General features: G+C 44.7%; 1 protein-coding gene across 5 annotated transcripts in view; it reads right to left on the reverse strand.

Moving 5' to 3' along the window:
* LOC129855276 (epidermal growth factor receptor substrate 15-like) overlaps nucleotides 1-15,875 on the reverse strand; it is a 41,911-nt gene that overhangs the window by 25,598 nt on the left and 438 nt on the right. For 4 of the 5 annotated variants that reach the window (XM_055922757.1, XM_055922760.1, XM_055922759.1 and 1 more), the window contains exons 2-10: nucleotides 13,660-13,701; nucleotides 13,051-13,140; nucleotides 12,891-12,938; nucleotides 12,470-12,565; nucleotides 1,932-1,994; nucleotides 1,558-1,683; nucleotides 1,232-1,291; nucleotides 534-746; nucleotides 243-388 (exon numbers count right to left, since the gene is read on the reverse strand). In XM_055922757.1, coding sequence (XP_055778732.1) covers nucleotides 243-388; nucleotides 534-746; nucleotides 1,232-1,291; nucleotides 1,558-1,683; nucleotides 1,932-1,994; nucleotides 12,470-12,565; nucleotides 12,891-12,938; nucleotides 13,051-13,140; nucleotides 13,660-13,701 — 884 coding nt within the window. Of the gene's footprint in view, nucleotides 1-242; nucleotides 389-533; nucleotides 747-1,231; nucleotides 1,292-1,557; nucleotides 1,684-1,931; nucleotides 1,995-3,880; nucleotides 3,900-12,469; nucleotides 12,566-12,890; nucleotides 12,939-13,050; nucleotides 13,141-13,659; nucleotides 13,702-15,875 lie in introns of those variants that run through there. The other variant, XM_055922761.1, reaches the window with a different exon arrangement.

Consider the following 15,875-nt stretch of genomic DNA (forward strand, 5'->3'; position numbering starts at 1 on the left):
GATCCATTTACCCTTCCGGCAATGGGTATAATATTGACTAAAACTATGGGCCGGTTTCACAGACCCACATTAGGCCTAGTCCTGCTAAATGGAAAAAAGTTAAAACAATATAGTCCAAGAATTGGCTTACTCTGCATCCAGAAAGCAGCCCTGTATGACCAATGTCCTTGCTTCATTAGTACATTCAAGTGCAGAGAGCCAGGCACCCCATGTTATCTAAGAGATTGTTCCCTGAATCATACCAGATGTGTGCTAGTGTGGCAGAGGGCAAGCCAGTCTTTAAGAAGATATCTCTGACTTCAGGCCCAGACACCAGCCCATCCATGTCAAGATCGGTCTTTGCAAAAACCTCGTCATACTTGGATTTGTCTGGAGGAGATACAGCCCACTGAAAAGAGACAGAGGGGACAGGATGGTTATATATATATATACACACACACACACACACACACACACACACACATATATATATACATATATATGGATTAGGTCTTGCCGCCCCACTTTCATGCCGGGATGAATATTATACTCACTGTGACTGGGGTCATGGCTGGTTTGGAGGGCAGGGTTTTGGACCCTGAAAGGGAGGAGCGGCTCTCTTTGATGGAGGGGGGTGAGGGTAAAAGGGGCATCACTGGGGGTACAGAGACAGGGGGCTTTTTCCTCTTGGAGGGGGGCACTAGAGGAGCAGGTAGACACATGGGCACGGGCTCCCCCTCCAGAGCTCTGTAGACAAGGTACATGGCCTAATAAAGGAGAACAGACACACATCTATAAATCTGCCTATCATGTCATTTCAATATAAGATTGGGGAAGTCCTATATTTTCAAACAACTTATTTTTTTCGAGAAGCACACACTAAATCTTACAGCGGAGTCCACATTTCCTCCTTGCACATACTAAAGATTTGACAGCAAGCATCTGGCAATTACATAAGTGCATTAAAATGTGAGAACTTCAAAAATAGCACAACCCTGATTCAAAAAGTGCTCAATTTTGAGATACAGGATCCTTGATAGAAAGCAAGGATGCCTTGAAGCCAAGCGTACGAGTGCAAACAAATATCGATTAAATAAAAATAAAAGCTGGAGAAGGCTATCCAGAAAATGGGCTCAAGGGCAGTGTAAAAAAAATAAAAAAATAAAATAAGTTGGCAGTTAGTGACAGGCTAAATTTCTTCTGCATGAATTTCCTCATCTCTTTCCACTTTAAAGATAAATCTATTCCTTACCACAGCAAACTCATCTCGGTCAAGCATACCATCTCTGTCTAGGTCACTCAGTTCCCATACCTGCAACATTTAGGGAATTCAGTCCATTCAGCAGTAAGTCAAAAAATAAGAACAATATGTATCTAGTCGATAAAATAGAGCAGTCGTGGACTTAAAGCAGATCAATGTTATGTAACAAATTACAACGCAGTCAAGCGTTTTAAAAGCAGCGGCTATGTTTAAAAACACAAGACCACCCTCCAGTGGGCAATTGGGCATACACATTTACTCTGACAGCCATCATAACTAATTCATTATGAGCCCTGTAGATATGCTATGCTGCTTACCCTTCCCAGTACATCCACTGGAAGTTTAGAGTTCAGCAACACTGGCTTTACCTTCTCCCCAGAGAGCATGCCACTAACAGGGGAGAGGCTATCGAAGACGGCATCAAATTTCAGCTTCTCTTCCGTCTGAAAAGATAAAGACATGATATAGGTGCATGATTGAAGCAATTTCTACTTCAGATAAAATTAATCAGGTTGATTTTGCAAAGTTGAGAACTCCCCTTACATGGCTTTGAAAAATGGATTTGAATGAAGTAAACATTCAAATAAATGTGTAATCCGTTCATGCTCTTTGCTTCTGCTTTCATTATAAAAGGGATCAGGTCAAAATGACCAGGCTACATTTTTTTAAAGAAATAGTAAGTTCCCCTCACCTTGACCACCCATGGGCCGTCAATGGACACTCCCCCAGGTAGAAGTGGGCTGCTTGTGTCATGCTGAGGAGAAAAGTTGCATCATCAACAAAGGTTCCCTTTTCAGCTCAAAGCACAAATTCCTAATGGAGTGTGTAATATATATATGTGTGTATAATATATATATGTGTGTATAATATATATATATATATATATATATATATATATATATATATATATATATATATATATATATATATATATATACACATATACATACACACACACACACACACACACACTGCTCAAAAAAATAAAAGGGAACACTTAAACAACACAATGTAACTCCAAGTCAATCGCACTTCTGTGAAATCAAACTGTCCACTTAGGAAGCAACACTGATTGACAATAAATTTCACATACTGTTGTGCAAATGGAATAGACAAAAGGTGGAAATTATAGGCAATTAGCAAGACACCCCCAATAAAGGAGTTATTCTGCAGGTGGTGACCACAGACCACTTCTCATTTCCTATGCTTCCTGGCTGATGTTTTGGTCACTTTTGAATGCTGGCGGTGCTTTCACTCTAGTGGTAGCATGAGACGGAGTCTACAACCCACACAAGTGGCTCAGGTAGTGCAGCTCATCCAGGATAGCACATCAATGCGAGCTGTGGCAAGAAGGTTTGCTGTGTCTGTCAGCATAGTGTCCGGAGCATGGAGGCGCTACCAGGAGACAGGCCAGTACATCAGGAGACGTGGAGGAGGCCGTAGGAGGGCAACAACCCAGCAGCAGGACCGCTACCTCCGCCTTTGAGCAGGAGGAGCAATGCCAGAGCCCTGCAAAATGACCTCCAGCAGGCCACAAATGTGCATGTGTCTGCTCAAACGGTCAGAAACAGACTCCAAGAGGGTGGTATGAGGGCCCGACGTCCACAGGTGGGGGTTGTGCTTACAGCCCAACACCGTGCAGGACGTTTGGCATTTGCCAGAGAACACCAAGATTGGCAAATTCGCCACTGGCGCCCTGTGCACTGGCGCCCCTGTGCTCACAGATGAAAGCAGGTTCACACTGAGCACATGAGCACATGTGACAGACGTGACAGAGTCTGGAGACTCGTTCTGCTGACTGCAACATCCTCCAGCATGACCGGTTTGGCGGTGGGTCAGTCATGGTGTTGGGTGGCATTTCTTTGTGGGGCCGCACAGCCCTCCATGTGCTCGCCAGAGGTAGCCTGACTGCCATTAGGTACCGAGATGAGATCCTCAGACCCCTTGTGAGACCATATGCTGACACATGCACATTTGTGGCTTGCTGGAGGTCATTTTGCAGGGCTCTGGCAGTGCTCCTCCTTGCACAAAGGCGGAGGTAGCGGTCCTGCTGCTGGGTTGTTGCCCTCCTACGGCCTCCTCCACTTCTCCTGATGTACTGGCCTGTCTCCTGGTAGCGCCTCCATGCTCTGGACACTACGCTGACAGACACAGCAAACCTTCTTGCCACAGCTCGCATTGATGTGCCATTCTGGATGAGCTGCACTACCTGAGCCACTTATGTGGGTTGTAGACTCCGTCTCGTGCTACCACTAGAGTGAAAGCACCGCCAGCATTCAAAAGTGACCAAAACATCAGCCAGGAAGCATAGGAACTGAGAAGTGGTCTGTGGTCACCACCTGCAGAATAACTCCTTTATTGGGGGTGTCTTGCTAATTGCCTATAATTTCCACCTTTTGTCTATTCCATTTGCACAACAGTATGTGAAATTTATTGTCAATCAGTGTTGCTTCCTAAGTGGACAGTTTGATTTCACAGAAGTGTGATTGACTTGGAGTTACATTGTGTTGTTTAAGTGTTCCCTTTATTTTTTTTAGCAGTATATATATATATTTATATATAGACACACACACACACACATATACAGTGGGGAGAACAAGTATTTGATAACCTGCAAAATCGGCAGTGTTTCCTACTTACAAAGCATGTAGAGGTCTGTCATTTTTATCATAGGTACACTTCAACTGTGAGACGGAATCTAAAACAAAAATCCAGAAAAATCACATTGTATGATTAAGTAATTTATTTGCATTTAATTACATGACATAAGTATTTGATCACCTACCAACAAGTAAGAATTCCGGCTCTCACAGACCTGTTAGTTTCTTTAAGAAGCCCTCCTGTTCTCCACTCATTACCTGTATTAACCGCACCTGTTTGAACTCGTTACCTGTATACAAGACACCTGTCCACACACTCAAACAGACTCCAACCTCTCCACAATGGCCAAGACCAGAGAGCTGTGTAAGGACATCAGGGAAAAAATTGTAGACCTGCACAAGGCTGGGATGGGCTACAGGACAATAGGCAAGCAGCTTGGTGAGAAGGCAACAACTGTTGGTGCAATTATTAGAAAATGGAAGAAGTTCAAGATGACGGTCAATCACCCTCGGTCTGGGGCTCCATGCAAGATCTCACCTCGTGGGGCATCAATGATCATGAGGAAGGTGAGGAATCAGCCCAGAACTACACGGCAGGACCTGGTCAATGACCTGATGACCTGAAGAGAGCTGGGACCACAGTCTCAAAGAAAACCATTAGTAACACACTACGCCTGTAAGGGCTGTTGTCCTCCTCTTCCTCAGACGAGGAGAGGAGAGAAGGATCAGTGGACCAATACGCAGCAGTAGGAAAATAAGCCATCTCTTTATTTGAATACGACGGCAAAACGAAAACAAAACACTTACAAAATTACAATATAAGAAAACGACGTAGACGAAAACCTGAACATGAAGTTACATAACTAAACGTAGAACTCACGGACAGGAACAGACTACATCAAACGAACGAACAGCCAAACAGTCCCGTATGGTACAGACATGGACGAAACAGGAGACAATCACCCACAAACAAACAGTGAGAACACCCTACCTAAATATGACTCTCAATTAGAGGAAAACGCAAAACACCTGCCTCTAATTAAGAGCCATACCAGGCAACCCAAAACCAACATAGAAACAGAAAACATAGACTGCCCACCCAAAACTCACGCCCTGACCATTATACACATTCAAAAACAACAGAAAACAGGTCAGGAACGTGACAGAACCCCCCCCCTTAAGGTGCGAACGCCGGGCGCACCAGCACAAAGTCCAGGGGAGGGTCTGGGTGGGCAGTTGACCACGGTGGTGGCTCAGGCTCCGGACGCTGTCCCCACACCACCATAGTCACTCCCCGCTTCTGTATTCCCCTCCCAATGACCACCCTCCAACTAAAACCCCCTAAATGAACGGCCAGCACCGGGACAAGGGGCAGCACCGGGACAAGGGGCAGGTCCCGGCCGAGGGGCTCTGGCAGGTCCCGGCCGAGGGGCTCTGGCAGGTCCCGGCCGAGGGGCTCTGGCAGGTCCCGGCCGAGGGGCTCTGGCAGGTCCCGGCCGAGGGGCTCTGGCAGGTCCCGGCCGAGGGGCTCTGGCAGGTCCCGGCCGAGGGGCTCTGGCAGGTCCCGGCCGAGGGGCTCTGGCAGGTCCCGGCTGGACGGCTCTGGCAGGTCCCGGCTGGACGGCTCTGGCAGGTCCCGGCTGGACGGCTCTGGCAGGTCCCGGCTGGACGGCTCTGGCAGGTCCCGGCTGGACGGCTCTGGCTGGTCATTGCAGGACGGCTCTGTAGGGAGGAGACGGAGAGACAGCCTGGTGCGTGGTATAGGCACTGGCTGCGCTGGAGAGGAGGAAACAGCTGGAGAGAGAACCCAGAGAGACAGCCTGGTACGGGGGGCTGCCACCGGAGGACTGGTACATGGAGGTGGCACCGGGTATACCGGACCGTGAAGGAGGACACGTGCTCTTGAGCACCGAGCCTGCCCAACCTTACCAGGTTGAATGGTGCCCGTAGCCCTGCCAGTGCGGCGAGGTGGAATAGCCCGCACTGGGCTATACTGGCAAACCGGGAACACCATTCGTAAGGCTGGTGCCATGTATGCCGGCCCGAGGAGACGCACTGGTGGCCAGATGCGTTGGGCCGGCTTCATAACATCCAGCTCGATGCCCAACTTAGCCCTCCCAGTGCGGCAAGGTGGAATAGCCCGCACTGGGCTAAGCACGCGTACTGGGGACACCGTGCGCTTTACCGCATAACACGGTGTCTTACCAGTACGACGCCCTCTCACTCCACGGTAAGCACGGGGAGTTGGCTCAGGTATCCTACCCGGCTTTGCCACACTCCTCGTGTGCCCCCCCCAAGAAATTTTTGGGTCTGACTCACGGGCTCCCAACCGCGTCGCCGCGCTGCCTCCTCATACCAGCGCCTCTCTGCCTTCGCTGCTTCCAACTCCGCCTTGGGACGGCGATATTCCCCTGGCTGAGCCCAGGGTCCTTTACCGTCCAGGATCTCCTCCCAAGTCCAGGAATCCTGGTTGCTCTGTTGAGCTTTCCCTTGCCGCTTGGTCCTAGTTTGGTGGGTGATTCTGTAAGGGCTGTTGTCCTCCTCTTCCTCAGACGAGGAGAGGAGAGAAGGATCAGTGGACCAATACGCAGCAGTAGGGAAATAAGCCATCTCTTTATTTGAATACGACGGCAACACGAAAACAAAACACTTACAAAATTACAAAACAAGAAAACGACGTAGACGAAACCTGAACATGAACTTACATAACTAAACGTAGAACTCACGGACAGGAACAGACTACATCAAAACGAACGAACAGCCAAACAGTCCCGTATGGTACAGACATGGACGAAACAGGAGACAATCACCCACAAACAAACAGTGAGAACACCCTACCTAAATATGACTCTCAATTAGAGGAAAACGCAAAACACCTGCCTCTAATTAAGAGCCATACCAGGCAACCCAAAACCAACATAGAAACAGAAAACATAGACTGCCCACCCAAAACTCACGCCCTGACCATTATACACTTACAAAAACAACAGAAAACAGGTCAGGAACGTGACAACGCCGTCATGGATTAAAATCCTGCAGCGCACGCAAGGTCCCTCTGCTCAAGCCAGCGCATGTCCAGGCCCATCTGAAGTTTGCCAATGACCATCTGGATGATCCAGAGGAGGAATGGGAGAAGGTCATGTGGTCTGATGAGACAAAAATAGAGCTTTTTGGTCTAAACTCCACTCGCCGTGTTTGGAGGAAGAAGAAGGATGAGTACAACCCCAAGAACACCATCCCAACCGTGAAGCATGGAGGTGGAAACATCATTCTTTGGGGATGCTTTTCTGCATAAGGGGACAGGACGACTGCACCGTATTGAGAGGAGGATGGATGGGGCCATGTATAGCGAGATCTTGGCCAACAACCTCCTTCCCTCAGTAAGAGCATTGGAGATGGGTCGTGGCTGGGTCTTCCAGCATGACACCGACCCGAAACACACAGCCAGGGCAACTAAGGAGTGGCTCTGTAAGAAGCATCTCAAGGTCCTGGAGTGGCCTAGCCAGTCTCCAGACCTGAACCCAATAGAAAATCTTTGGAGGGAGCTGAAAGTCCGTATTGCCCAGCGACAGCCCCGAAACCTGAAGGATCTGGAGAAGGTCTGTATGGAGGAGTGGGCCAAAATCCCTGCTGCAGTGTGTGCAAACCTGGTCAAGAACTACAGGAAACGTATGATCTCTGTAATTGCAAACAAAGGTTTCTGTACTAAAATATTAAGTTCTGCTTTTCTGATGTATCAAATACTTATTCATTTGCATTTTATTGCATGACATTACTTAAGATTCATACAATGTGATTTTCTGGATTTTTTTTTTTTTAGATTCAGTCTCTCACAGTTGAAGTGTACTACCTATGATAAAAATTACAGACCTCTACATGCTTTGTAAGTAGAAAAACCTGCAAAATATTTTGAGTTTAATTATGTTACTGGTCTGTAGGGTACATGGCTGTGCCATGCAAATTAAATCAATTGTACTTTATTTAGGTTTTTAAAAGAGACACTACATTTACATTCCCATGACCTGATCACAGCCAACACATTTTATAGTAAGGATAATTCCCCGAGACAGTTTGTGCAGAAATTCTTAGGTTGTGCAAATGCACAGCTTCATCAGCTGTCCGGGTGGCTGGTCTCAGACGATCCCACAGGTGAAGAAGTCGGATGTGGAGGTCCTGGGCTGGCATAGTTACATCTCGTCTGCGGAGGTGTTGCTGGTTGGACGTACTGCCAAATACTCTTAAACAACGTTGGAGGTGGCTTATGGTAGGGAAATGAACATTCAATTCTCTGGCAACAGCTCTGGTGGACATTCCTGCAGTTTGCATGCCAATGGCGCACTCCTTCAAAACTTGAGACATCTGTGGCATTGTGTTCTGTGACAAAACTGCACATTTTAGAGTGGTCTGTTATTGTCGCATTTTTACATTTGAGTCATTTAGCAGACACTCTTATCCAGAGTGACTTACAGTAGTGAGTGCATACATTTTCATATGTTCGTTCCCAGCACAAGGTTCACCTGTCGTAATAATCATGCCGTTTAATCAGCTTCTTGATATGCCACACCTGTCAGGTGGATTGATTATCTTGGCAAAGGAGAAATGCTCACTAACAGGGATGTAAACAAATTTGTGCACAAATTTTGACAAATAATCTTTTTGTGCATATGGAACATTTCAAGGATCTTTTATTTCAGGTCATGAAACATGGGACCAACACTTTACATGTTGCGGTTATATTTTTATTCAGTATACAGTACCTGTCAAAAGTTTGGACACATGTACTCATTCAAGGGTTTTTCTTTATTTTACTATTTTCTACATTGTAGAATAATAGGGAAGACATCACAACTATGAAATAACAGATTCGGAATCATGCAGTAACCAAAAAAAATTGTTAAACAAATCAAAATATATTTTATCTTTCAAAGTAGCCACCCTTTGCCTCAATGACAGCTTTGCACACTCTTGGCATTCTCTCAACCAGCTTTATCTGGAATGCTTTTCCAACAGTCTTGAAGGAGTTCCCACATATGCTGAACACTTGTTGGCAGCTTTTCCGTCACTCTGCGGTCCAAATCATCCCAAACCATCTCAATTGGGTTGAGGTCGGGTGATTGTGGAGGCCAGGTCATCTGATGCAGCACCATCACTCTCCTTCTTGGTCAAATAACCCTTCTGTCACCAGCAAAGCACACCATCACACTTCCTCCTCCATGCTTCAAGGTGGGAACCACAAATGTGAATATCTTCCGTTCACCGACTCTGCGTCTCTCAAAGACACGTCGGTTGGAACCTCTCATTTTGACTAATCAGACCAAAGGACAGATTTCCACAGGTCTAATGTCCATTGCTCGTGTTTCTTGGTCCAAACAATTCTCTTCTTCTTATTGGTGTCCTTTAGCAGTGGATTCTTTGCAGCAATTCGACCATGAAGGCCTGATTCACGCAGTCTCCTCTGAACAGCTGATGTTGAGATGTGTCTTAATTGAACTCTTATTTGAGCTGCAATTTCTGAGGCTGGTAACTAATGAACTGTTCCTCTGCAGCAGAGGTTACTCTGGGTCTTCCTGTGGCGATCCTCATGCATTCTTGAAATTTTCCAGATTGACTTACCTTCATGTCATAAAGTGATGATGGACTGTCGTTTCTCTTCGTTTGAGCTGTTACTGCCATAATATGGACTTGGTCTTTTGCCAAATAGGGCTATCTTCTGTTTACCAACCCTACCTTGTCACAACTGATTGGCTCAAAGAAATTCCACAAATTAACTTTTAACAATGCACACCTGTTACCACCAATAAATCCATTATAACTGAGAATTTCAATAAGCATTTTTCTACGGCTGGCCATGCTTTCCACCTGGCTACCCCTACCCCGGTCAACAGCCCTGCGCTCCCCACAGCAACTCGCCCAAACCTCCCCCACTTCTTCTTCACCCAAATCCAGAAGGCTGATGTTATGAAAGAGATGCAAAATCTGGACCCCTACAAATCTAGACAATCTGGACCCTCTTTCTAAAATGATCTGCCGAAATTATTGCAACCCCTATTACTAGCCTGTTCAACCTCTCTTTCGTATCGTCTGAGATTCCCATAGATTGGAAAGCTGCCGCGGTCATCCCCCTCAGAACCACATGCACCTGGAGCACAAGCTGCAGAGGGGCTTCCTGCCTCGCCACAACAACCGTATCTACGACAATGTGGCTACCAAGATGGTCCTAAGCACCGGTTACCACGCCTCTCAACAGAATGGTGTCTGCACACACGTAGTGAAAGAGGCAACGATTGGATAATGGTTGCAGATTAGGTCTCTGTCATCACGTCTTGAAGAGGGGGAGACACTCTAGACCCAAACTGCTACAGACCTATAGCTATTCTACCCTGCCTTTCTAAGGTCTTCGAAAGCCAAGTTAACAAACAGATTACCGACCATTTCGAATCCCACCGTATCTTCTCCGCTATGCAATCTGGTTTCAGAGCTGGTCATGGGTGCATCTCAGCCACGCTCAAGGTCCTAAACGATTTCATAACCGCCATTGATAAGAGACAATACTGTGCAGCCGTATTCATCGACCTGGGCAAGGCTTTCAACTCTGTCAATCACAACATTCTTATTGGCAGACTCAACAGCCTTGATTTCTCAAATGATTGCCTCGCCTGGTTCACCAACTACTTCTCAGACAGAGTTCAGTGTGTCAAATCGGAGGGCCTGTTGTCCAGACCTCTGGCAGTCTCTATGGGGGTACCACAAGGTTCAATTCTCGGGCCGACTCTTTTCTCTGTATATATCAATTATGTCGCTCTTGCTGTGGGTGATTCTTTGATCCACCTCTACGCAGACGACACCATTCTGTATACCTCTGGCCCTTCTTTGGACACTGTGTTAACTAACCTCCAGATGAGCTTCAATGCCATACAACTCTCGTTCCGTGGCCTCCAACTGCTCTTAAATGCAAGTAAAAGTAAATGCATGCTCTTCAACCGATCGCTGCCTGCACCTGCCCGCCAGTCCAGCATCCCTACTCTGGGCGGTTCTGACTATGTGGACAACTACCTAGGTGTCTGGTTAGACTCTAAACTCTCCTTCCAGGCTCACATTAAACATCTCCAATCCAAAATTAAAATCTAGAAACGGCTTCCTATTTCACAACAAAGCATCCTTCACTCATGCTGCCAAACATACCCTCGTAAAACTGACCATCTTACCGATCCTCGACTTCGGCGATGTCATTTACAAAATAGCCGCCAACACTCTACTCAGCAAATTGGATGCAGTCTATCACAGTGCCATCCGTTTTGTCACCAAAGCCCCATATACTACCCACCACTGCGATCTGTACGCTCTCGTTGGCTGGCCCTCGCTTCATACTCGTCACCAAACCCACTGGATCCAGGTCATCTATAAGTCTCTACTAGGTAAAGCCCCGCCTTATCTCAGCTCACTGGTCACCATAGCAGCACCCACCCGTAGCACGCGCTCCAGCAGGTATATCTCACTGGTCACCCCCAAAGCCAATTCTTCCTTTGGCCGCCTCTCCTTCCAGTTCTCTGCTGCCAATGACTGGAACGAACTGCAAAAATCACTAAAGCTGGAGACTCTTACCTCCCTCACTAGCTATAAGCACCAGCTGTCAGAGGAGCTCACAGATCACTGCACCTGTACATAGCTCATCTGTAAATAGCCCATTCAATCTACCTCATTCCCATACTGTATTTATTTATCTTGCTCCTTTGCACCCCAGTAGCTCTACTTGAACATTCATCTTCTGCACATTCTACCATTCCAGTGTTTAATTGCTATATTGTAATTACTTCGCCACCATGGCCTATTTATTGCCTTACCTCATTTGCACATGCTGTATATAGATTTTTCTACTGTATTATTGATTGCATGTTTGTTTATTCAATGTGTAACTGTTGTTGTATGCGTCAAACTGCTTTGCTTTATCTTGGCCAGGTCGCAGTTGCAAATGAGAACTTGCTCTCAACTAGCCTACCTGGTTAAATAAAGGTGAAATAAAAATGAATTGAAATGAAATGCATTCCAGGTGACTACCTCATGAAGCTGGTTGAGAGAATGCCAAGAGTGTGAAAAGCTGTCATCACAGCAAAGGGTGGCCATTTGAAAATATATTTTGATTTGTTTAACACTTTTTTGGTTACTACATGATTCCAAATGTGTTATTTCATAGTTTTGATATCGTCACTATTATTCTACAATGTAGAAACTAGTAAAACTAAAGACAAACCCTTGAATGAGTAGGTGTCCAACTTTTTTACTGGTACTGTATATATACACACAAACACTTAAATTGAGAGAATAAATGCATTAAAAGCATTTCTGTGAAGCTTTGTGTATAACGAGGACAAATTTGATGTCGGACAATAATAGAATGTTCAAGATTTAATGAGTGCAAAAGTCGGTAAGATGAAAGGCAAATTTTTATACCGAGGCATTGGCAAGACTTTGAAACATAATACCGCAATCATGACTATCTCAGTTGGTGGAAATTAAAATACAGGCTTTGTTACCGGCAATACCTTTCAGATATAAAGAAAATGCGGTAGAAAGTTGTCAGCATGCTAAAGTTGACAGGTTTTCATCTGGCGTCAGCGATGATTGTACTCACAAACTTTGGGAGAGAAACTGCCAAATTTAGACTCTTGAGTGCCACCTCCAGTCCATTTTGGGCACAGGCCACCAACCGGAGAGCAATGAAGAATTGCTGATGGGAGCAGAGACAAGAAGGGAAAGGGGGATACCTAGTCAGTTGGACAACTGAATGCATTCAACTGAAATGTGTCTTCCGCATTAACCCAACCCCTCTGAATCAGAGAGGGGGTGGGCTGCCTTAATCGACATTGTTGGCTCCCAAGGAACAGTGGGGTTTTTACCTTGTGAGCTCGGGGATTCGATCCAGCAACCTTTCGGTTACTGGCTCAACGCTCCCACCCGCCAGAAGTGTATTGTCATGAACCTTACTACAGTCAAGGAATATTTTAATACTTCTAACAAGACATTGGAAATCTACTACCTAAAAGTTGGCCTACCTGTTTGTTAAGGCACCCCTTGCATTCTGAATCTGCCAAATCCCAGATCTAAGAAAACATTTTAAATACATCAGTCACACAGAGATTCCCACAAACTAGCATACTGGTTAAGTTCCATAGCTTGGTGTCTGGCCATGAGCTGTGTCTCCTCTTATCTTACCTTGCCCAGGACAAGGTCTGCTAGGCCTGATCTCTTCAGGAACAAGGCTGCATCAGCAGCTGCCACCTGTCCACTACCAGATGGGTCAACCTACACCACCAGGCAAAACTAGTCAACACTAGAAAGAAGAACTAGCCAGTAAAAGCACCAGATCTCCAGCCAACTTTAAGATTACATTCCATTGAACGAACAGAAACGCTTGAGTATAGGCTAATATTTTGATATCATGGGAGGCCTTAATCCATCACATTTTCCCATTGCAGTGTCTAACCATTTTACATATCCCTCTTTGAGCCTGCACTGACAGGGTTAGCAAAGAGTTATAATAAAATCATAAAGAAGCTTCCTCTTGCACAGAGTAGATCACAGAGTGGAGAAAAGCCTGGAGACATGTTCAGTGCAGCTCTGCAGTTGCTAACTAATGCGGCACAGCATTTCCAATTCTATCTGGAGCCCTAATCTGAACAGCCCTGACAGACCATCGAAAGGATAGCTTCTCTTTTACTCAGCTTATAAACCTAGGTACTAGGTTTAAGACAATCATGGAATCCACCCATAAGATTTTCTCAATAACAAATCATAAAAAGACCCCTTGAAATGACGCCTTACCTGTTGATAATATTTTTCATAGACAGGATTTCCACTTGAGAGCTGTGGAGAGACATAAAACACTACATTCATTTTCTGATCATAAAAAAAAAACGGACAACCTCAACCAAACTGCAAAAGCTAGAAAGCATAGGATAAGACTTATGAATAGAAAAATATGAAATAAAGCTAGGCTTAAGCCTACATCTCAGTCTGTGCAAGCATCAGCTAGTTCAATAACCAGACCCCTGTCTAGAACACAGTACACTCACAGTAGACCAACTTGTTAAAATTTGTTTGACTTCTGGCCAAGGCTGTAGTCCATTGCATCTGCCAAAAATCAAGGCTAATACATTACAGATGGGAATAGGCCTATTTACTTTTCAGGAAATCAATATATTTACTCTGAGCATTTTGCATCATGTTCATCTTAATAGTTATTAATCAGTGCGTATTTTCCAGTTACTCTTCCATGAAATACCAAGACAGTGTTTGAATGCCATTTAGGCTAATACATCCACAGGCTGGCAATGTGTATTTCAGTACTGTGTGTGCGTGCCTCAGGAAACCAAGTTGTTTGAAAGGTAGAAAGCTTAGTCCAACCAACAGGCTAAATGAAGTAGCCTACACTAGCACATATTTTACACAATGAATAAAACAAATAGCCTAAGCCTAGTCTACATATACAATCAGATCAGGAAGAGATGGTTATCTGCCTATGATAATATGAAAAAGACAGGCACTATAGAATATTTTCTGTTCAAGTACAAATGTCTCAAATAATGTAATAAAGGGATGGTGGGGGGTATATTCTGCTGGTTTCTGGAAAAAGAAACATGAGCTGGACTTCCTGACATTCACTTCCTGTGGCTCCTGGTGGTGCATCCACAATAGGAGTGTTCTACCAGTAAGAGCTTTCTCTGTGAATAGGCTAAATATTGGACGTGACCTTCTCCTTTGTATTTTTACAAAATGCTAATGTAAAATTTGAACAAAATGCAAATTTACAATAGCATATGCTGATTCAGAAATGCTTTATAAAACATATAGGAGGTAGATCATTGAAAAGCTGTTTTAATTTCCTGTTACTTTAATAGTCAATTCATAATCTGATCATTATTCACTATTTATTTTCCCCCACCCTCCCCATTTTCTTTTGCAAACAATTGTGCCTGGAACTGTTGGCAGCCTAAACACAGTCTGTGTGTGACTAATTGCACAGCAGTGTACACTCCCAATCATTCCCTTCACAAAACTGCAACAGATACTATACTGTGCTGGTGTGTCTAAAGTACTTTATTGTTCAATCCTTTATCTTCCAATGCACAGCCTTGCTGTCAAGTAACCAAACATAGCAGGCGTAAAAAAAAACTAGCTGCCACGAAATGGCACAAACTGTAGCTAAAAGCCCCAGTCTTTTGGCTAGCTGACTAAACTCCACATGTAGTGTAGTCTTGTATATTTTGGACAGCTATAGCTTAGCCTAGGTAAAGAACATGCCACTGCAAATAGTGAGAAATTGTAATATCTAAAGGACAAAGACATTAATCATTGCATAATTAGATAGCTAACGTTAGTTAGTAACATGTATAGCTAAAGCAAGCATGATTCAGTAAAAATATGTAGCTAGCTGAGAATAACAATATCATCAGATGACAGTCCTTGACCATAGTCAGAATGTTAGCCAAACTTACTAAGTTAGTTTAGTCAATTGCAATACAGCACTGGCAAATAATTTCCACACTCACAATGTATAAGCCATACAATCTATCCTATATGCGGAGGCATTTCGGACGGCTAGTTCCTCATCTCAGTAGCTAGCTGTGATGACAGCAAGCTAACAAAGTTAATTGAACATTTTTCATTGGCAATGCAAACTATTACAACTGGATAGTTAGTTAACTACATAACGCAGACGTTATACCCTACCTAATACAATAACGTTAACTAATCCAGCGAGTTGTTAAAGTAGGTTGCAGCTAGCTAGCCTACTAACGTTATGTTGCTAACAGACTAGCTAGCTTTGTTAAACTAGCTGACTGATTCATACAGCATACTACTGTGAGGGCAAACTGGTATAATTAGCTGCGCTAGCTAACGTTGCTATTGCAAAGCAATTTTGACAGTCGAACAAGACACATCGGGAACAGCAAATGCACTTTGTTTTTCTTCTTATGGACAGTAACGTTACCTTTACTTCAAGATGCAGTAAAGTAATTAAGTTAATATAATCAAAA

This window comes from Salvelinus fontinalis, chromosome 5 (genome assembly GCF_029448725.1).
Source record: "Salvelinus fontinalis isolate EN_2023a chromosome 5, ASM2944872v1, whole genome shotgun sequence".
Classification (NCBI taxonomy): Eukaryota; Metazoa; Chordata; class Actinopteri; order Salmoniformes; family Salmonidae; genus Salvelinus; species Salvelinus fontinalis.